This window comes from Sminthopsis crassicaudata, chromosome 5 (genome assembly GCF_048593235.1).
Source record: "Sminthopsis crassicaudata isolate SCR6 chromosome 5, ASM4859323v1, whole genome shotgun sequence".
NCBI classification, from domain to species: Eukaryota; Metazoa; Chordata; class Mammalia; order Dasyuromorphia; family Dasyuridae; genus Sminthopsis; species Sminthopsis crassicaudata.
In genome coordinates, this window is record NC_133621.1 from 283,132,140 (window position 1) to 283,156,324 (window position 24,185).

A 24,185-nucleotide genomic window follows, 5' to 3' on the forward strand; every position below is an offset into this window, starting at 1 on the left:
GAAAAGTTTACATTTTGATTGGAAAACAAAACCCAACAAAAATTTGCTGCTACAAGAAACTTATCCAAAGCACAAGGACTTAAGAGATTAAAAAGAAGAAATCAAATATGCTTCAGACAGATTAAAAAAAGTAGGAGCTGAAGCCATAATCAGATAAAAGGCAATAAATAGTAAACCAAGTTTTTAAAGAAAAGGATAAATTAAATTAAAAAAAGGTTGGGAAAGTAAAACACTAACAGTTTAGGGAAGGTTAGTCTATTAGACGGTGGCATATTTAACAAAAGAAGAAAATGGAGAGAAACATATTAGAAAACTAAATCTAATTACTTTATCTAACAGGCCTACATAAAAAAGGCACTCCAGGAAGTTGTTTTTTCATCCTCATTTGTACAAAAAAGGATCCACCATCTACTTCCTTGACTTCTGCAATGACCTCTTTCCTATCTTTGCCCTGATGAATATGGTTGCTCATATTTTTAATTAGCTAAACATTACCAACTACATTCCTTCAGGTAACACAAAGGATCCCTCCTCAAGCCTTGCTACCTGCTCTGCTACTGCATCACAAGATCTGCCTACTGGCCCTGCTACTGTATGTACCATTCATCAGAACAGAACATACTATCTGCTATTCTCCTGAACCTCAGATGTTGCCATTTGAATTGCCAATGAAGCTCAAGGATCCAGAATCTTCCCAATCATCAAGCAGCTTCACCTTTAGGATCATCCAGCCCTTCCACATATGCCTAGTAGCTAAATAGGTTTGTACAAATTGCTTCCCCCCAAAATAATATGAACTCCTTGAGAGCAAGAACTCTCCTTAATGAATGACTTTTCATTCACTCAATTCATTTTCAAAGTCACGTAGGACTTTTACAAAAACTAATAACATACAGGAAATAAAGAACTCCAAAAAATGTAAAAAGGCAGAAATCTTTTTTTTTTGACAGTCTTTAATTCAATACAACCAAAATCAACAAAGGAAATAAAATAGTAATAGCTTGTGATCTGGAGAGTATTTTAAGGTTTTCAAGAACTTAATTTTTATCTTCACTATCTGCACCATGCAACATAGAAGCTGGCATTATTTCCAAATTACATCACATGCTAAGTGAGCAAAGCTTATGAATCTTCTCGTTAAGAGAAAGAAATCAAAGTTATCAATAGCTACATGAAAAAAGTTATCTAAATCATTAATAGCAATTTAATAATAATAGCAATTGAATAAAATGCAAATTAAAGCAACTTTATGGTACTACCTCACACTCATCAGATTGACAAAGCTGCCCCAAAAAGGAAAATGGCAAAGGAGGGACATACTGTGGGGGGAAAAGGCATATTCATTCATTGCTGGTAGAGCTGTGAACTGGTTTATCTATTCTGGAAAGCAATTTGGAAATATAGACACAAGGCTATTAAACTCTCCCTACCATTAGACCATTCTAAATCTATACCTAAAGGCAGTGGTCCTCAAACTTTTTAAATAGAGGGCCAGTTCACTGTCCCTCAGACTGTGGGAGGGCCGGACTATAGTAAAGACAAAACCTCACACTCTGTCTCCGCCCCTCAGCCCATTTGCCAAAACCCAACGGGCCTCATAAACGTTCTCAGCAGGCTGCATCTGGTCTGAAGACCATAGTTTGAGAACCCCCCGCCCAAAGATATCAAAGAAAAGTACTCCCTATATACAAAAGTATTTACAGCACTTCTTCTCATAGTGACAAAGAAATGGAAACTAATAACATGTATTGGTCAACCTGCCATCTGGGGGAGGGGGAAGGAAGGGAAAAATTAGAACAAAAGGTTTGGCAATTGTCAGTATTGTATCTGGTAAATAAAAATTAGTAAAAAAAAGAAATGGAAACTAAGGGATGTCTATTAATTGGAAAATGGCTAAACAAGTTACAGTATATGTATGGAATACAATACTATTGTGCTTAACAAATGAAATAGGAAAAATTTTCTTTAAATTTTAAAAATAGATTTAAATTTTTTTTAAAAAGTAGAAATTAAGAAATATGAAAGAAATAGCTTGAAAAAAATCTGAGAAGACTTGCATGAACTTGACCGACACTGTGAGCAGAATCAAAACAACTACTAATACAATAATAACACCACTGTAAAAACAAAGGACTTTGAAAGACTTAGAAACTCTTAACAATATTGTCGAATGTACCTTATTTGGGAAATTATTTTGCTTGACTATACATATACATATATCTAACAAGTTTGATTTCTCTTGCTCTCAATGAGTGACAGAAGGAAAATGTGAGAATTGGAAACTGAAACTGAAATAAAATGCCTTATTTGCAAAATTTTTCCAATTTTGCAGATGAGGAAACCAGGCCCAGAGAAGTTAAATGACTTGTTCAGAGTCATAAAGCTAGATTGTCAAGGCTGGTTTTGAATTCAGATTTCCCAAATCCTAACTGACCACATCATATTGTTTCTCGTCTATAAAAATAATGCAAAGATAGAGGCTAAAAAATGATACCCTAAATAATGAGTTGATCAAAGATCAAATTATAGAAACAATTATTAATTTCCTAAGTGGCAAACTTATATTAGGCAACGAGTGGCACACTGCTGAAAGACCGGAGTTCAAAAGCAGAGTCAGACATTTACATTCTTTGTGGCCCTGGGCAAGTTACTTAATCCTATCTGCCTCAGTTTCCTCATCTGTAAGAAGTGCTGATGAAAATGGTAAACCACTCCAATATCTTTGCCAACAGAGCCTCAAATGGGATCACAAAGATTAGGATATGACTGAAAATAATTGAACAAAAAACCAACAGCAAAATATGTCACTGAACAGTATTTTTAACAAAAGAGAAAAGATTAGAAGTTAAACAATCTTTAAAAAAAAAAATAAGGTTTTACAAATGAGCAGATTCTGAAGAAGCATTGATTGCTCTTAGCTACCTTTCTATCTATTGAGATCAAATGCTTTAAGGATAATGTTTCTGAAGCCTTTTTATTTCCTCATATTAGCAATTATTTTAATCAATTAACTTCTCTTAGAAAGGGTTATAATATTCTCCTTAAAAATTCTTTTTTTAAATTGGTCACAAAAGATAATTGGGAAAAACAAACAAACATATTTACCGTTATCTTTGCTACTGTTTTCTTCAATAGTCATTTGTTCAGCCAACTCAGAAAGTGATTCATCAATGGTCTGGCTGCCACGAAGCGTGAGAGAGAGCCTTCTTTTAAACTTTTTCATTCTACTAATTTAGAGTCTGGCTTGGAAAAGCCTAAAAAAGAAAAAAGAAAAAAAAAAGTTATAGCCATGATTACCTAGAATATAGAAAATCTTCCCTATCTGAATGAATCATCAATTCACTGGAAATTTTTTCAAAATTGGAATACAGAGTGACAAGCATCAGAATCTTAGTTCAAAGTAAAAAAAGAAAAAGAGAAGTGTATAGTCATTCAGAAGGTATGGAAAAAAAGTTATGTGAAACGTTTTGGTGTACTTACATGACAATTTCAAGACTCTAAGAACCTAGAAGTTCAGGGTGAGGAAGGGAGAGAGAAAAGAAGGGAAACATCCCAATTTTGTAGAATGAAGAAAACCCCCCCCAAAAGTCATGTAGTGGAAGAGCTAGAAGAGTCAACAATACATGTACAAAGTTATAGAGATTGAATTTCACATTTTTCAAATGGCCAACTAAGAAGGCAAAAACTGAGTGGGATGATGAACCAAATGTCTGGACAGAAATGTAAACAGAAAATAAAGGTATTTATTTATTCTGAGCTACCTTCTCATCAATCATGTGAAGTGACAAGAGATTTTGTATGGATGAATAATTATAAAATAAAATATTCTAATATTTGATACTACCTTATATCTATTAAATTGACTAAGATAACCTAAAAGAAAAATGACAAATGCTAGAGATGATGAAAGCTCTATTACTATGAACTACTCCAACCACTCTGGAGAACAATTTGGAATTACAAGAATTGTAAAATTGTACCTACAGTTTAGCCCAGCAATATTATTTCCCGGTCTATACCCCCAGGAGATCAAAGGAAAAGCAAAAGAATCAATATGTATAAAAACATTTATAGCTATTCTTTTTGGTGGCAAAGAACTGAAAATTGAGGGGATGCCCATCAACTAGAAAATGGCTGAACAAGTTGCATGATTGGGACAAAATGCTATTATACACTATTAAAAAATTATGATAAGGGATGGTTTCAGAAAAACCTGGGAAGATTTATATGAACTGAAGTCCAGAAAGGAGAACCAGAATGATGCAAATAATAACAGCAATATTGTGAAGATAATCAACTATGAAAAATCAAATAACTGATTGATACAATGACCTACCAAACTCCAAAGGAAATCATGATGTAAAATGTTCTCAAACTCTAGATAAGAGAATTTGATGGACCCAGAATACAAACTAAAATATATTTTTTCCTTTCTTTCCTTTTCTTGTTTTTTTTTCCCCTCCCAACAGAGTTGGGATTAACAGAGTTAATTTGGAAATATGTTTTATACAATATAGAATGGGAATGATATCTTTTCTCAATGGCTAGGGAACAGGCCAAAGGGAAAAAATTTGATGAGAATCTTTCTAAAATATGTAAAATATATATGCCTTCTTAATCCAGTAAAATGAACATTATTCAACTTTTCTAGTGATTGACAAAACAAAAATCACAGAAAGATAAAACTTGAAATAATTTTGGAAATTCATTTCAATTAATTCCTCAACATGAAAAGGAATCGAAATCCAAAGTAGTTAAATGATTTCCCAAAGATAACAAAGTAAATTAATAAATGGCAGTGCAAAAATAAAATGGGACTCTTTACTGGTATTAATGCCAATAGCAGTTATAAAGATGTGAATGACCACTTGACTAAATGGCACTGGATTACTGAGCAATTTTAGTTTGAGCCGCTGTATTTTTTTGTAATTTTTTTTCCCCTATCACCAATGTTAGCTATCACTTTTGGCTATTATCAGTCTTTGCTTAAAGTCAAAACTTCAAAATTCTTATGAATTTTTTTAAGGGACTCCTGAGGTTATCTATAGTTGAATTCCTATCCAAATCATACATTCTCGATATAAACATATGTAGACATCTAATCTCCAAATGAAGATGGCTCAGATTATGATTAATTTCAATCTCCAGTTATTTTAATCATACTTCTCCACAAAGTATACATTTCTTTAGCATACAGTCTACCAATATTTCCCAATATCCATTTCTGGTTATTATTTTTCAAATATATAAAACCAGTTTTGTTCACTTAAGATATATTATTCTTAAATAATGACAATAGAAGCCCTAAATGAAAATATTACAATAATATTGCTAAGTCAGAAACAGGAATCACATTTGAACCAAAGTTTTATGCAAACTTTTTAACAGGAGTAAATTGGTTAACATTAAATGTTAGCAGTAATAAGAAATTTAACACTTTAAAGAAATGTAGATCATATCACAATCCAGATTGTTCAACTACTGTCTAAGAAACTATCTTTTATATAAGAATGATACAGAAATTATAGTATCATTTTATTACAACACTACCCAAGTCAAATAAATGAACTATCTTCTTCCAAGTTTTTGAGGGATGTAATTTTTTTTTTTTGGTCCAGACTTATGATTTTTTGGATAGTTTGCTAAAACCAAAGGGAACATGTTATTCCAAAGGAAAGATAAACTGAACGGAGCAACAGAAGTTCAACATATTATACATGTACAACCTTTTTAATCACACACCCCAATTTTTTGAGATGGTACCTCAAATATATGCATGTTTTTTTAAGTTATGTGCATATATTATTGTCAAATATATGCAGTTACCTAAAACAAATCATGAGAAGAAAAATAAGTTAACAAAATGTCTTAAAATATATGTATTTTATTAATAATACTAAAATCATTTTGTTCTCACTAAAATATGAATGGTAATTCTTGACAGTGATATAATTTGAATTATTTTTGAAATTTTTCTTTGTATATTTCAGTAGGAAAAGCCAAACTAATAAATAATAACTTAATAATTATTCAGATAATTTCATCCATGCAGCTGGCCAAGCAAGACACTTTTTTTTTTTTAAAGATTCAGACTTATTGAAAATAACAAACTATACCCATCAAGTAAAAGCTCACCACAGGCACTACATGCAACAGTTTTTCTTCAGGAAAGGAGACAATCCTACACACACCACAAAAACATCCAGCAAAAGTGGATGATTTCAACACAGCCAAAAGTTTTTCATATAAATTCATTCCTTTTTCTTTGTGTGGTTCTATTTAGAGGATGGTATCAATCCCTTAATTTCATGTCTGGCCATTTGCAGTTATGTTTTATGAGTGTGGGTAACAGTTGAATGGCCACTTTAGCTAGAATGAAGAATACAGAAAATTGAGGAAATTTGCAATGGCAGAGCAAGGGCAAATTTGTGTTAAATACCAGATAGAAGAGTTTATACTAGATTCTCTAGTGGATCACAATAAGGCATTCACCACCAATGAAGACTTTAGAAGGAGGAGGGTAGTTCTGGAGTTAAATTTTCTAGGGCTTGGTCTCTGGTCTCAGAGACAAGAAGATGGCAGGGAAGTAGATTACCAAGCCTAGTAGAGTCAAAACTTTAGAACAGATTTCAAAGAATCCAGGGAAAGATACATAGGATTCTTGGCTTAAGTGAAATGTTCAATTAAATCAAATATTATCTTTGGTAAAAGAAGGTTTTTCACAGAATACTGACGTCTAAATGCTAATTCCATTAACCAAAGGAATTTATGAAGGCTATACCCTATGGCATAGAGGGACTATGGCCTAGAGTGGTAAAGGAAACAACCAATCAATGAAACTACAAATTTTTGAACACTTGAAATACACATTCTTTCTCCAAAGACCAAGCTGAAATGCCAAAAATAAGCTAAATCTATAATAATCTTTCCATAAATTAAACGAAAGATACAACTATAGAGAAAAGAGACAACTCATTGGTTCTCCTCAGAGTGAAAGAGAAAGGAACTTACACTGGTACCATAATGTGTCCAAAGGCAACAAGAATCACCTCATCCTGCAGTTTCTTTGCTTAGTGTAATGAGACTACCATAAACAAAACTGAAGTTTACATGCCAACATATATTACTGAAAGGAAAAAGAGGAGAGAAATTTTATAAAGAACCTCAAAGCTAACAACATAAAACCTGAAACTGCATGACTAATTTAAGGTGGGCACATGGGAGATGCTTTATTAAAAAATTAGTTTGCCAATACTATATGAGGATCAATTCTGATGGAAGTGACTATCTTCGGGAATGAGAGGATCCAATTCAGTTCCAATTGCTCAATGATGAACAGAACCAGCTACACCCAGCAAAAAAAAACACCGGGAAATGAGTGTGTGCTGCTTACATTTTTGTTTTTCTTTCCAGGTTATTTTTACCTTTCTAAATTACAAGAAAAATAGAAAGGGAGGAGGAAGTAATCTTATAAAGGTTTCTGATCTTCAAAGACAGGATTGTGTGTTTGATCCTGGAAATGATGGGGAACTATTAGTTTATTGAATATAGGGTACACTTTCGTTAAGATCAATTTGACAGGATGGACTTGGATAGGGAAAGAGCTGAGGCAGGAAGACTAATTCAAGAGTGAGGTGATGATAGTCTGCATACTGGTTAAACTTCAATATGAACTTAACATATAAAAATTTCAACTGTAATCAATGTCTCTTCTACCATTTCTTATTTTTATTGTAAAAATGTTATTGCAACAGGTCAGATTATTTTGAATATCTCTTCTCATCATATGTCTAGCTTTGTATTAATTTGGATCTTTGCTATTACAAGTCTGATAATAAATAAGATAGCTAAAAGAAAAAAAATTAGTTTGGGTTGAAGACATTTACAAGTCAGAAGACTTCCACCTATAGGTCACATATATTATTTGTGATAAGAAAGCTAGAATATTCTGGATATGGCAAACACTGAGCAGCATGATAAAAATTAGACTAACAAGTTCTCAGACAGGAAATGAGTTTGCAATATAAGTTATTTCAAAAACAAGTGTGCGGTATCAAGACTACTGACTGGTTAGAGCAATGGTTAGTATCAATGCCAGGCAAGGATAATAAAAATGAGTAGCAGCTCCAACAAGCTCCAAAGATAATGCTGATTTAGAAACAGTAAATAGTATTATATAGAACAATATAGAGCAGAATCATTCCAAAAATAATGGTCAGAAAAAGCAAGACATCAGAGAATTAAATCAGATCACAATCAAAATGTGGATGACCCAAAAGATAATAGAAAGACTGCCCTCTATCTGCCATCTGTCATTTATAGTTTGGGCATGAGAACATATGAAAAGTGCAAGTAAAAATTCTGAACTGAAGAAACTAATTTTAAATCTACTAACACAGGAAAGACCAATTCAAAGTTTAAGAAATGGATGGATTCTCCAAGGGACAAAATATATAAAATGAATAAAAATTTGCAAACTGAACCTTGGGGAATGCCCACAGTTAGGAAGCAAGAGGATTAGGAAATTCAGTACAGGCTACTATAGAAGGCAAGGAGAAGAAACTAAAATAAAGAGCCAGTGGTCAGCTAAGTCAAACATAATGAGAATGAGGTAAAAAGAAACTATCCTTGTCTGTCACAAAGCAGCCTTTGAGAGATGAAGTGTACCAAAATGGTGGGAATGAAAAAACAGATTGTGTGGAGTTGTGTGTGTGTGGTGATGAAAAAGAGGAAATAAAACTATCCTCTTTTTTCTCTTTTCGGGAGGAAGGGGATTTATGAGAAGTGGGGACACAGAGGAAGAAGTTGAACTGTGGACTTCTACATAATGTCAGGATGTGTGAAACATTTTTTTAGAGGAAAGGAGCTTCATTTCTGAATGAGAAGAAAAGCTGTGGCCTACTTACTAGATGAGAGTGGACTGACTATAAACTCATTTAGACAATAATAATGTATGTAATGAGGGAGGAACAAAGAGAGCTTACTTACAAGGTACCCTTAAATGAAAGGGTATTTTGAATCTCATTTTTTAAAAAATGCCATGTAAAACAGCATGTTTAATTTCATTTACCAAGATGCAAAATATGTTTTAGCTGCATTAAGAAAAAAAGGAAGTAACTCTATGCCCCCCTTATACTTAGTGGTGCAATATTTGCCCCCTCCTTACACTTAGTGGTGCTATTTTTGTAACTTAATTTTCTTTTCATCACTTCAACAAAACTTTTCATTTAAGCTCAAGTGCTAAGAAGCAGTATTCAATTCAAGATTAATTTCAGAAGAAGTCCCTTGGAAAATCCGGGAAAGAGAAGGCCAAATCCAACAAGTCTAAAACCACAAGAAAATGGTTCTCTGTTCAAACAGGACACACCAACTAACTCAATCCCTTAATTACATTAAAAAAGAAGTTACTAACTACATAACAGGATAACCTGCATAAACAAAAGCTTCACACCATTTAACTAAAACCAAGGAATCTGTTCTATTTCTATATTCTGTTTAAAAATAATCAGTGTGTGTGTGTCTCTCTCTTACACACACAGAGACAAAGACACACACACAAACTTAATTCTATTGTAAAAATATAAAAGGAGTTGGCTTTTGTAATTTTGTGATCTGAAAATATCGAGAGGCTTCAAAAGTCAGAGTTAATGTGAACTAAAGGAAAGAAAAGTCGATTTGAAACGAGGGCTTCTTTGTTATAACCCTGGCTCTCCTACCTGAGTAATTAAGAGTAAACAAGTCACTTATATTCTTTGGGCTTCAAAAGATGGGAGGAGTTAGGAAATCCTAGTATCTTCTAAATTAAAATGCTTCATATTTGTTAAAAGAATTCTAATTTTCATTTTTTCCACTCAGTGGTTGTTAGAAAAGGCAAGGGGGTTGGAAGAAGAGAAAATCAAGTTCTGTTCATTAAATAAAATTTAATTACAAAATAAAAACAAAGTTCAAGCATTTATGATACACATTCTTAGATAAACAAATCAACTTAGCTAACTACAGGAAGTCAAATGTTAAATGAGTCTTTCAATGAAGGCTTAAACAAGGATAACATAGTTCAAAATAGGAATAAAAGTCCCAACATCTTTCCTGACATTAGAGAGGTTGTGAAAAATGAAAGGCAGAAGCCTGGGGGTGGGGGGGTGGGGGTGGGAAGGGCCCTCAGGCATTTAAGACAACTCCATTACTGCCATATATATTAACCATGAAGGATAGAAAAGTACTAATAACCAAAATAAAGCACAAAAAGATTTATGGTTTTAGGGCCAATTCTCTTTAAGTAACTGTCTCACAGCTACTTCCTGGGCACATGAGTACAGCTAGCTTGCCCAGGTCACACCTACAATATGCCAGAGACAATGCAGGAGCTCAGGTGGTTCTGACTACAACTGGGGTAATGATGTGTGTTGGAGGTAGAACAAATTAACAACAAAAATCAAGGTTAAGAGGGAGAGAAAGATATTAGAAAGACATTTTGATACCTAGTAATAAAAAAATGACCTAGAAAATAGGTCAAGAAATCATTTAAGAAGCTAAATCCTTGAAAATCATTTTTTAAAAAAAAATTTACACTGTTTCAAGAAATCATTAAGAAAAAACTCAAAAACTTCCTAAAGCTATTAGAGTAAAAGGCAAAGTGAAGATGGAAAGAATTTATCCATGAAATCATAAAAAAAAACAAAACACCAAACCCTAAAAAGCCATATCTCATAAATGTCATAACCAAAATTCAGATTTCCTACTTCAAAGGAAAAATCTGTTAGCATCTAAAAAGAAACTATTCAAGCCCCAAAGAAGTTCAGGTTCTTCTTTGGGACATGATATTTCATAAAAGGCAGGAGACTGGCTTACAAACTGGATAACTTATCCTGAAAAGCAAAGCATAATAACCCTATAGAGGTCAAATGGATAGAAGAGGATCTATAGAGATTTCTGATGACAAGATCAGAGGCAAGCAGGAAGTCTGAAATAGAAACACAATAATCTAAAGAAAGCCAGAAGGACAAAATTTAACTGTGTAACTAGAAGGAGCTGTACTATGAGGTAGTGCTAACATTCTAATGGGGGAAAAGAAACATATGCTTTCAGAGCCTTACAGTCTTTAAAAGGTATTAGAGGAGTTAAAAACCAAAAAAGCAAGGATCTGTAGGAAACTGATTCTATTCTGAAGGCTTGAAGAAGGCAAACAGAAGAGGGGTGATAAAAAGTAAATGGTAAGTATTAGGGTAGAAAGGATAAAGAAGGAGGGGTGGAAAACAAGACAAAAAATCATAAGCAGAAGAAGAGGTAGGCAGGGAATGGATATTAGATGAACATAGTTGATATTAACTGGACAACGGACAACTAGACACACATACATACAGAGACAGAGAGATTCATGTACAAACAGACCAAACTCAAAAGGGAAAAAAGAGAAAAGGAATGATCACAATAGAGCCATCTTCCAGAATCTGAAATAAGGGTGGATATGCAAAAGAGAAAATAAAGAAATGAATCAGACTCTAAGGGGAGGACTTAAAGAGCAGACAACCAGGGAATGAATGGCTCAAGAAACGGTGCTTTGTGCATAGAATGGAACATTATATAATAAATGATAAGAGACAATTTCATAGAATCCAGAGAGCATGAAGTCTGTCACACTAAGCCCAGAGGATGTCTTCTGATCCATTCTCACCCTGTCCCCCTTCAAAGACCAATTCCAATTCTAATTTGTCCATCAAGTCTTCCACAATTATAATCCATGTTAATCTTTCCCATCTCAACAACCAGTGATTCTCTCTCATTTTAAAAAACATGTTTTCTCCCTTCAAATAGATAACATTTAGATTTTATCAAGCATTTATTAAACTCTTACTGTGTACAGATCAGTAAAATAGATGCTGAGGATTCAAATATGAAATCAGGTAGAGATTGCTTTTGACCTGAAAGCATTTACAAAGTGGGGAGCCCCTGAAGGGGGGGGAGGAGAATCAGAGAAAGTTTAAGTAGGTGGCACCCTGAAGGAAAGAGATCTCAATTTATAGAAATAGGACAGAATCCATTCCAAGAATGATGGGGGTCATTATTCATGACATGGCCATGACAGGGGACAATACTGCATAGAATATGGGGTACCTGAAGGAGGTTGTATAGGCAGGACTGAAAGAACATCCACCCTGGAGCAGGAGTTTGGGGAGCCTATAATGGCAGGTTACAAAATAAGTCTATACCTTCTGTGGGGAATAAGGAAGCCACAGAATTGAGAAATATATATCAACGGAGACAAAGTTCAAAAGAATACTAAAATTCTTACCTGATGCAACCTCTCTTTCTGCACTCGAGTAGGAAAAAAAAAGCCTGGAGCTCACATTTTGGTCTTTTCCCTACAAATCGCTGTAGGGAAGTACCTTCAAAGACAGCCTGGTATCCCCTTCAGCAAGAGGGAGAGTCCTAGTCCTCCTCAGTCAGTGACTTTACTTCCCATTCTCACTCCTCAACTACTCTTTGTACTAGATTATTCAGGAAGAGGAGGGAGGTGACAAAGAAAACGAGGTCCTTTGTTTGGGATAAGGACTCAGATCAATCTACTTTGTTCTAAATTCTTCAACATAAGAAGTTACAATGAAGCCCCATACTATAGTAATGTGTTTTCTTTATTTTAATAATTCCAGGGGAAAAAAAGTTATAGGAATGATCAGTGAAATTTAGAAAATGCTATTTGAATGAAAAGCTTTTCACTCAGTTGCACAATGAAGCATAACTCATTTAAAGCTTCTTTGTACACTAGCAGATTTTATTGCTGTCTGGCTCTCTTAAGTCTTAAAAGGTACATTTTGGTTAACTTTATAATACTTTACTGAAACACTATTAGCTTTGAATATTGTCTATCTGAAAGAAACATGATATGCTAATAACCTATTAATAGTCAATGGTTTCTGTGTAATGTTAACATTATCTTCCTCTCAATTCTTAAATAATGATAAAAATGCAACACTCCAGCACTCTTAAGGCAACAATTATAAGTAACAAATTGGTACTTCAGAATTAATGCATTTTAACATAACTTAACAAATAACTAGAAGAATAATAAAAATGAAAGTACTCAATTTCATTCCTAACAAAGCTTTACTCTTTCAGGTTCTCCTACCTCAGGTTGACTTTTCTACAGGCAGTATGTATGTTCTCACAAACAACAAAAAAGTAAAATATGAGTGGGGACTAAAGATGATATTTCTCTGCATTTTGATAAAAATTCATGTTTACAGAGAAACAGTTTAGGAATGAATGAATTTTATTTTATCTAATCTAATCACTCCTAATGCCTAATTTTCCCAGAGCCCTCAGGACAACAACAACAACAAAACCTAACCCTCATTCTTTCAAATGTATGTCAATCATTTGCCACTACAGACCACCTTCTCTCCTTCCTGCATACTGTATTGTTCTCTCTAGGTTTTCTTTAATAAGAAGGCTCCTTTCCAACATGATGGTTCTCTTTTCCTACCTGACTGCTCCTTCTCAGCTTCCTCTGCTGTATCATTAACCATACCATCTCTCTCCCCATCCAAAATGTCAAGTGTATTATAAGGCTCTGTACTAAGACTTCTCATTCTGTACTTCATCACTTGGTGCCCTCATCAGCTCCCATAGGTCCAGTCATCACATCTCATTGGAGAGTCTAATCCCACATTACCAAATGCCTATTGGGTATGTAAACTGGATGTTTACATCTTAAGTGTTTCAAACTCAACACATCCAAAATGGAACTCATTCTTTCTCACAAACTTAGACCTTAGTTTATAGTTCATAGTTACTATGAAGGATACCAGTATCCTACAAATCATCATAGATGTCATTCCTGACTCATTCTCACATCTAAGCAGCTGCCAAATCTTGCCATTTCTATATCAAACAGTACCTCATGCATTCATCCACCTTTTTCCTCTACTTACCCTGCCACCACCCTAGGTCAGGCAGTCATCATTTTTAACCTGGTCTTCTCTAAAAGTCCAATATTATAGCCTCAAATATTTTCTCACTCCAAATCCTCTGCCACTCAGAAGTACCACAAGTGCAGGTCTGATAAGGTTACTCCTAATCCCCACCCAGAACTCAACTCCACTGGCTCCTTATAATTCCTAAAATCAAATATGGCCTGGGGGCAGTTAGGTAGTACTGTGGATAGAGCACCAACCCTGAAGTCAGAACGACCTGAATTCAAATCCTGTCTCAGATCCTTAACATTTCCTGGCTGTGTGACCCTGGGCAAGTCATTTAACTCCAAATGCCTCAGCAAAAAGAAATAAATAAATGAATGAAGAAAATAAATAATTTGGCCTGGAAAGTTCTTTGCATTTGAGGTTTACTGACTTGCTCTTTCTCATGCTCACTAAATCTGGTCAAAAAAGGCTTTTTGTTCCTTACACATATCTGCCTTCATGCACTACCACTGATCCCTATGGCTCTCCTTAGCTGTACCTCTTACAAATTCCTAGTCTCATTTCTCAAGTTATTCTCCCAGCTGCTAGTGCTTTCCTTTTCTTCAAAGCTATCTTAATATGCCTATTTGGGACATACTTAAATATGGGCCTGCTGCCTTCCCTCATTAGATTGCAAGCTTTCTGAAGGTAGGGGGTTTAGCATAATGTCTAACAAGACAACCTTTTTAAAAAAGACTTATCCATTGACTTTTACTGAAGAAAATGGCTGAGCTTCAGGCTGGACAAAATCATACTTGTGCCAATTTCCTCATGTATAAGATGAGAGGGGTTAAGTGGAAATGATCTAATATTTCTTTCACCTTGATCTACAATCCTATGGCCTTCTATTTTAAACCTGAATCAAAAGAGACATAGTGGGAAAAGTATTTACTGATCTAGAAGCACAGAAAATCATGTTTGTAGTTTGGAGAATGACACCATCTTATCTGCCTCAGAATCTCATATACACTTACTTTGCTCTTTGGGCTTCAAAGCTTTCTCAACTGCAAATTGAAAGAGTTGAATAAAATAATCTCTAAAGTTCTTTCTAGGTTTCTTGTATCAATCTTGAATCTTACCAGAATTTTTATTCCTGAATATATAATAATCTAAATATATAATTCTCAAAAATTGCTAAAAAAAAATCTGCAAATTTTACAAATAAAGTTAAAAAAAAAAGATCCACAAGGAAAGAGGAAGAACATATGAGGTTGGTGAGCATCAAAAGAAAATTCAAAAGGTGACATGTTCTTCAGCATGGTTTTTATAAATCATCATGCACTGCAGTGTTATGAAGAAGCATCACAATGAAATAGGGGTTAAAGGTCCTTTCCCCAACATCAATAAACCACCATTACTAAATCATGCACATTTAATTTATAGCATTAATAGATTGTTTCTTTTTTCATCTTTTGTGAATTTACCCAAACTAGGTAGAGATAAGACTAGTTCATGAATTTTCCCCAGTTGCAGATTTTAAAATCATCATTCCTCAAAAGTCAGAAGAAGGAACCAGGAAGTTCATAGTCATTACATCCACTACAAAGCAGATGGAAACTGGCAAGTAAAATAAAATACTTGGGCCATCTTGATAACCAAATTGCTATTTATCCAAGGTTAACCTATCAAAAGGTCAAAATGTCTATCTGTTTAAAAGTTTTTTTTTTTTTCTTTCTTTCCTGGGAATTAGTTGTTAGGGCATTCCTGGTTTCAGGTCAGTTTACAAAGTAAACTGTAGGAAATGGATTAAGAAGGGAGGAGATAAAAACATCTTTTAACTAATCTCATTCTCTTCATATAGATACTCTATTTCATAAGAGGTGGTACAGAAGAGAAGCAAAAGTCTACCAAAGACTTCAAAGCAGAGGTAATATCCAAGCTGGGACTTAAGGGATAAATAGAATTTATAGTATAAGGAAAAGGAGGAATGGAGGGCATTTCTGGCAGAAAAAAAAAAAAAAAAAAAAAAAAGATAAGCAAAAACAATGAAAGAGGAAAGTTCAAGACACATTTTAGGAAAAGGTCTCAGTAGTGTGCTCCTAGAGGGAAGAGGCAGAGCAGTAAAGTTAAAAAGGCATACTGGGGATAGATGGGAAAAACCATTATTTGGATTTTAGTCAATAGTTTGCTTGCTTCAAGCCTCTCTAAACAATGGAAGACTTCAATAGGTGACACAGGGACTTGAAGAAATAACAAGTAAAATTTCTTTTCTCTTTTTTGTTTCAAGGATTTGACTATCATACAAACACAGCAATATTAATGAAACACAAGCAAATACTTATTATGACTTATATAGAATTGAAAAATATAAATCACGTAATAACGCTACAGAAATGACTTGTGACTAGAGTTAATTCTGTAGGGAAAACGGCAGATTTTTCATTTCAGGCCCATATGGAAAATTCCCTCTCAAGTTACAGCTAATTCTGGAGTATTTCCATGGTGCTTGATTTTAAATTTCCTTCTAAGCCCAGTATTATCATTTCGAATATATAAATGAATGAACTGTGGAAAGCATTACCACAGTCTTCCAGTTTATCCTAATATTAGCTTTGTAATAAAGTAAAGTTATTCTATTGGTTTAAATCCAACCATAAAGTCCTCTGCAGAGTCTAAGTCAAACTATCTGTAACTACCTTCTTCAAACACCTGGTAGAATAGAAGGTTACCAGTAAGAAGGGGCCTTATCTTCAATGTCATCTGATTTACTCTGTTTTAAAAATAAAGATACCTACCATCCAGAAATTCAATCAAAAGTCATGTCATAAGGACTCACAAGTTAAGTCATCTAAGCCCTTAAACAAGCTTATTTCAACTCACCACTGTCACTTCTTCAAAATTCCCCTTTAATGTTACATTGGAAAAGTAATTTATCCATGGTTAGTCAGTGAATTTGGATCCCACTGAATTTTTCAGGTTAAAGTGAAAGATGTTATTCCTTCCCTTTATTCCTCCTCCTCAAAAAAGGCTAGGAAACTGAAATAAGAATAAAGGGCTAGAGAAATAAGAACCTGACACCATATTCTACATGGGCTTAAAAAGATTTAACAACATAATGAATTTAATCACAGAAGGTAGGAAAGGCAATACAAAACCAAATGTATTTTTAAAATATATACAATAATATGAATGTTATGGAATATTATTGTTCTGTAAGAAATGACCAACAGGAGGAATACAGAGAGGCTTGGAGAGACTTACATCAACTGATGCTGAGTGAAACGAGCAGAACTAGGGGATCATTGTACACTTCAACAGTGATACTGTATGAGGATGTATTCTGATGGAAGTGGATATCTTCAACATAGAGAAGAGCTAATCCAATTCCAATTGATCAATGATGGACAGAATCAGCTACATCCAGAAAAGGAACACTGGGAAATGAATGTAAACTCTGAGCATTGTTTTTTTTGTTTGTTTTGTTTTGTTTTGTTTCTCTTCCCAGATTATTTTTACCTTTCGAATACAATCCTTCCTTTGCAACAACAACAAAATTCGGTTCTGCACACATATATTGTACCTAGGATATACTATAAGATATTTAATATGTATGGGAATGCCTGCCATCTAGGGGAAGGAAGGGAAAAACTCGGAACAGAAGGGAGTACAAGGGATAATGTTAAAAAAAAAAAAAAATTACCTATGCATATGTACTGTCAAAGAAAATGTTATAATTATAAAAATTAATAAAAAACAAAAACAAAACAAAACAAAAATAAATAAATAAATAAGATATATACAATAAGGAAGCTTAGGCTAATAATATAACTATTATTTAACCAAACAAATGCTTATCCCATTACTCAAAAAAAGCTATATTCCCCTATTTTAGAACTGTGAAGAAACCTACAAGTAATGTAGGTTTAAAAAAAAAAATCATAACTTTAGGCCTACACATTTATATTACATTTAACTGTACAATCTTTTTTTTTTTTTTTTTTTTTTTTGGTAAAGAAAATAAGGAAAGCATGGAGTGCTTCTAGCTTCTGAACTACACTGAATGCAGGAATAAAAATTCCAGTCTCTCACTTTGGAAAACACTACATTGGAAATCAATATATTATATACTCTACAGTCTGTCTTTTCTAACACCCTAAGAAATTTCTAAGAGCTATTTTCAAAATTAGCATTCAAGCACTTAAATACTACTTAGTCACAAATCAGATTCCCCCAACAAACATGTTTCACTGTGATATAGTCATACTCCAGAGAACAATGAGCTTCACACAGCTGTCTCAGTTAGAAGCCAAGACTTGACTTAGCCCACTCCCAACTGCCACTTCTGAACTCTGCTCTCTGAAATGAAGATTATGCTTCAATCTTATTCAGCACGCATTTCAAGTTGGACAAGCCTAATTACAATTACACTATAACAAAGAATTAAAAGATGTTCCAGGAGTTCGCAGATCAATAATGAGTCAGACAACTATACACCTGATAATCCCATTGGCCCTTGGCAAAGCATGGCTAGCACTTTTATCTTTAACACAAGAGGTTTATCAGTAAAATGCTAAAAAGACTTTTCCTTTTCTGCATTTTACCATCTTGGTGCCACAGGAGTCTCATAAAACATCCTGAAAACATGAAAACCATGGGAAAAAACCACGAAAACAAAAGCTCCATCAAATCATAGAACACAAGAAGAGCATGCCCTCATTATTACATAAGAAAAGGCATTTTATTACTTCCAAGAACAAGAATTTTCTCTTCTTAGGCACAACGTGGGTCATGTTATAAGATAAAATTCTACTGCTGTTTCTATTGAAAATTCTTTAGACAGCTGGAGAGATATGAACTGTGAGTGACAGGAGCTAGGGAGCAAAAGGCAGAAAAAGCTGTCGAAACTAGGGGATAACCTCATACTAAGCATTACTAGAAGTACTGACAAGGAGGTACACTCTACAAAACAAGATTTAATAACTATGTTATTTTTTGTTCATCAATACTGCTAAAGTAGCTTGGAAATTTGCTCTCCTATTTCAATATTCTTACAGAAACTATGCTATTAATCTGCTTAACAGATGCTCTTGCCCTTACAGAGTCAAAAGACAAAATTCAGCCACATGTGCCTAAATTATGAATTGTCAGAAAAATGAAGTTTTAACTTAAAGGGCTGCACTAAGGCTTTTGGGACATCCTATTAACACACACACACAGAGGCTTATTTTGATGACTGATTTAAGAAATTAAAATACAAACACCCTCAAACATAATCTAGTTGTCAACAAAAATTAAAAATAAATTCTAACCAATTAGGCAAATGTGATTAGAGGATTCTTTCTCAAAGTTAAAAACAATGAAAAAATAAAAAACACAGACCAATACAAATGTACTGAGACTGATACAGTCAAATTCCTATATCCTGTGGTGCTCAAATATAAGCTTCCAAAAACATGAGATGGAAAAATATTTCTATTACACCTTTGTTTTGTGTTTTTACAAAAGCTTACTTCTATCATTGATTATATTTAAGGCTCTTTAGCCATAGGGTGATTTATTATTTCAGAAAGTTAAGCAGCACAAGAGCAGTCAGGGCCAAGATAGAAGAGTACTGAGGAGACACAACTCCCAATGAAGCGCCTTTGTAAGGGATTCCTTTCATCACTAAATGTTGCCACAAGATTTAATATGAGAAACCAAAAATGCTGCATAAAACATGTCTTCTCAGAATAATATCAACACTTATGAAAATATACCAAAGCACATCTAATCTATTTGAAAGCAGATCAAGTTGTTAATAATTGGAAGTAGCAATCTTAACTATTATTTTCTATGAAAGAGTTGGAAGAAATAAAAAGTTCTATTCAAATGAAAAATGATGGATCTCAGTGGGAATAGTTGCAGCAACCCCACAGACCTGTTGTCCATCATCAACTTCCTCCAACCTGCCCTCTTTTCAGCATTTGATGCTTACATGGTCTTCTGGAGACAGATAGATATGCCGTCATCACCCCTAGACTATTGCAACAGCCTACAAAAGTGTGTCTGTCTACCTCAAGTTTCTCCCCACTCCAAGCTATCCTCTACTCAGCCACTAAAGTGATTTTCTTAAAGCTCAAGTCTGACCATGTCAGCCTCCTACTCAATAAACTCCAGAGGCTTCCTCCTATTGACTGACTTTTCTGGCTTCCTTTTAAGTCCCAAGTCAAATCTCATCTCCCTCCTATAGGAAAATTTTCCCTATCCTAAGTAATTCCAATGCCTTCCATTTTTTAATTACTTTATATTTACCATGTATATAGTTTGCTTTGTATGTATTTGCACATTATCTCTCCCTTTAGATTATAAGCTTCTTCAGGGTAGGCCAGTCTGTCTCACTGAGCCATCTCTTTTTCTCTTTATTATCTTTATTAAAGATGACTTTCTGAGAAGCTGTATATTTAGGAAATAATAGGCAATATAAAAACAAGAGATAAGTATGATTCTTGGCAGGAGGATGAAATTTGGGCTCTATTGAAACAATGTCCAATTTCCAAATGACATTCAAAATTATGTCTCCTCCTGAATTCTAGGCACTGTTCCTCATCTGGGTGCAGTGCTTCTCCAAGATACTCACATGACTGACTACATCAATTAGACCATGTGACACAATTTAGGTGTTACCCATTTTAACAGACTTTTGCTTTTGCAACATAAATCAATAGTCCCATCATTCTCACATCTGAGTTCTGCCAAAGAGATTGGATGGTACTGAAAGGCTTGAAACAATTATCAAGTTAGCAATAGAAGTCTTCCTTTGTTCTGGAACTGACATAAGTCTAATCTTCCATAATACTGAACCATTCAGTGAATATGCATCTCCTTTGATTGTCAATAGAGTGGAAAGACAAGGTCAATTCCCTGCAAAAGCCCATTTGGTGACAAGTTTTCTTCAAGAATGTGCTTAGTATAAGGGTATATTTTTCAAAAATTGTATGAATAAAGTCTGCAGGTAGGTTAGTAGCTGCTACTATCTTAGCAATTATGTTTTTCCTATCTTGGGAATTGGTCAAGTGTTTTTAAAATTGTGTTATCAAGGAAAAAACCAATAAACAGGTGCTCTACTATTATCAATAAAAAAGCTCCTAGGCATGCTGAAGAGACTCCCAGGAACTCCTGAATGACACAGAGTGAGTAGATTAAGATGGATTGCAATATATATCATTGGAGGGGATCATTGAGGTTGCTGATTAGGACTATTTGAATCACCTTCAGAACAAATTTTTCTGTTTTTTTCAGATTTATAAATTCATCTTCTTGAAAGTCAATGCATTACACAAAAAGGTTCCCTATGTCTAAACTATATTAACATCTTTATACAATACAAAGCTACACAATGGATAAAATGCTGGACCTAAATACTTGAACTCAAAGTTCAAATTCTAGCTCAGAAACTTACTAGTTGTCAAAACAAAGACAAGTGAATTCAACCTCTTATCTACCTCAGTTTTTCATTTGTATAATGGAAAAAATAATAGCACCTACTTTTTCTCCCAGGTTATCATGAGGATCAAATGGGTTAATATTTGTAAAGTACTCTGCACACCTTAGTTACATAAATACTAGTTATTATCATCTAAATCAATATGTATCAAAAATGTACAATAATTTCTTGAAACATTCCTTAGAGTTCACACACACACACACACACACACACACACACACACACACACACACACACACACACACACACTTTTATTACCACTTGAACTTAAAAAAAAAAAAAAGAACCAGAAAATTTTCTACAAAGAAAGATTATTTAATATCACATCTATAATGCTTGATCAGAAAGTGTTTTGTATCTATGACAAGCACTAAAACTGATTAGCTCTTAGGTAATTGATAATTCACGTAAAAAAATCTTTGCACACTACATTTATGACAGCTGATCATTTAACCCAAATACTGGAATAAGGACCTGATTTCATTAGAACTCATTAGCACTGTTTATCTCACAAAAAAAATCATCCAAATCTTGAGTTTCTTCATCTAAATACATCTAATTAAACTAAATATAATTCCTGCTAAACATCAGCTACCAAAAAGAACATTACCAGGAGATCTGGAACAAAACCCATCTGCTAACAACCAAAGTAACATTCTACAGTACATGTAACAATCATTCAACAAGTGTCAGTTAAGGGCCTATTCTATGAAACGAGTTGTGCCCAGTGCCAAGGATAAAAAGACAAAGGCCAAACAAACAGTCCTTGCCCTTCTGAAAGTGGCTTACATACATTACTGGAGGAATACAACATATATACAGAGGAATACATTAGAATAGATTATTAAAATCTCTTTTTCAATACCTAGAAAATTGGAAGTAAATATTACATGAGAAATTGTATAAATGCTAGCTGCTATTACTATTACTCAGAACAAGCAAAATCTAATATAACCTACTTTCCTCCTTGACAATTATTAGACAAGTGAGCCAAGGGAAGCCATTATACACCTGGATTTCAGCAAAGCATTTTTCAAAATATCTCAGAATTAAAATAGAAGGAAAGAAAGCAAAATTCCATAGACTTGCAGTTATTTGAATGACTGATCCTAAAGAGTTGTGATCCATGTCAAGTTAGTGTGGAGAAGAAAAAAACAGGCTAAGGATCCCTTCTGAGATTTGTTCTCTTTACTTCAAAAATTCTTCAGTTACTTAGATGAAGGTGCACATGATCTGCATACCAAATTTAAGGTGAATATTAAGCTAAGAGGGATTGTTAATAGGTTGGATAGCATAATCAGGACCCAAAATAACTCAACAAGCTAAAAAGAAAATGTAAGATGCATAAAGTCTTAGATCTGGATTGTAAAAAATATTAATGCATAGAAAATGAGGTATGACTCAAAACATTTCATATGAAAAAGACAGGGGAGATGGCAAAAAGCATTTATTAAGTGCTTACTCTGTGCCAGATACCATGCTAAGCATTAGAGAGATATCTCAGCTGAGGGGGTAATAGGGTAAGACTCTAAGATCAATTAAATCAAGAGCAAAATAACCAAAAGTATTAATGGGTGATGGTGCCTAGGAAGGAAGGGAGTAATGAGCTCCATGATATCATATTTGAAATATTTTGTTCAGAACTAAGTTAGACAAAATTTGTGAAGGTTAGACATGGGCCAGCTAGAATAGTTCCAAAGGAAGGTGACCCAGCTGGTAGAGCCTATAAATCATGTCACCCACAAAAGATGACTGAAAACATATGATACTGAATTTGAAGAAGACAAAGAAAAGGCTTAGTGCACACATGAGAGCCATGTTAAGTATTTTAAAGGTTATCGTGAAAATGGAGTTTCCTTTAGATTTCTTTTTATTGCTTTCTGAGTTGCCCATAATTTCGAGTAGTCTTATATTACAATGTTTTATGATTCAAAGTTTTATAGCAGTGTGGGGAGAATAACAGTGATAGAGAGGTGGCCTAATTAAATACTTACTATTGATCAGTCAAGGTACTAAGTGTTGGGGATATAAATACAAACAAGACAGATAACACAGTTATCTGTGGGACTGAGAAAGAAGGCTGAAAAGGTGAAAGTTTCCATTGAAGGGACAGATGGTCAGTGAGTGAAGCCAGCATTTTTCTATTAAGGGGGGATCCAAGGCCAGGGACTCTGCCCCATCAGAACAACAGTTCCCAAGACAAAGGCAATTGGACCCTCACTCCCACCTCCAAAGAATGGAGCATTCCCAGATTCCATTTTGTCTCCCTCCTTTGAAGTAGAGATAGTGCCTTTTATCTCATTTGTTCCTCTAAAATAAGGTCTAAGCCAACACTTTCAATGCCAGATTCTAGCCAAGAGACATCACAATTTCAACTAAAACTTTTAAGTTGTCTTTACCTCCCTACATTAAAATCTTTATTTAAGGTTTCATATTCTGCCCATTTGTATACAGAGATCAGAAGCCATGAAATTATTATTGTCACTCTTACCAGATTGCTGGTCCTTCTCATGGACCTTCTTAGGGGGCACAGAAAAACTTGCTACTTTAAGGGAATCTGATTAGCAGATAGACACCCTAGTATTGACCCTCCCTCTAATTTTTTCTCTAATTTAAAGTTCTCCAAATTCTTTTTGGATACACTTGATTTCTGGCCCAAAACCCATCATTATTCTACCACGAATCCTAATTCAGAAATGGAAATTCTAGGCTCAATACACCACCCTTTAAAAAAATAGATTTGATCCATTTGTTTTGACAAGATACATTTCCCAACCAACCCTCCCAGCCCCTAAAGTCCCAGTAAA

The 24,185-nt window shown here is 34.2% G+C and overlaps 1 protein-coding gene across 2 annotated transcripts in view; it reads right to left on the minus strand.

Moving 5' to 3' along the window:
• The window catches only part of CDK17 (cyclin dependent kinase 17), a 142,228-nt gene that overhangs the window by 82,699 nt on the left and 35,344 nt on the right, over positions 1 to 24,185 (minus strand). For both annotated transcript variants that reach the window (XM_074271316.1, XM_074271315.1), the window contains exon 2: positions 3,106 to 3,254. In XM_074271316.1, coding sequence (XP_074127417.1) covers positions 3,106 to 3,223 — 118 coding nt within the window. In that variant the 5' untranslated portion in view covers positions 3,224 to 3,254. The remainder of the gene's footprint in view (positions 1 to 3,105; positions 3,255 to 24,185) is intronic.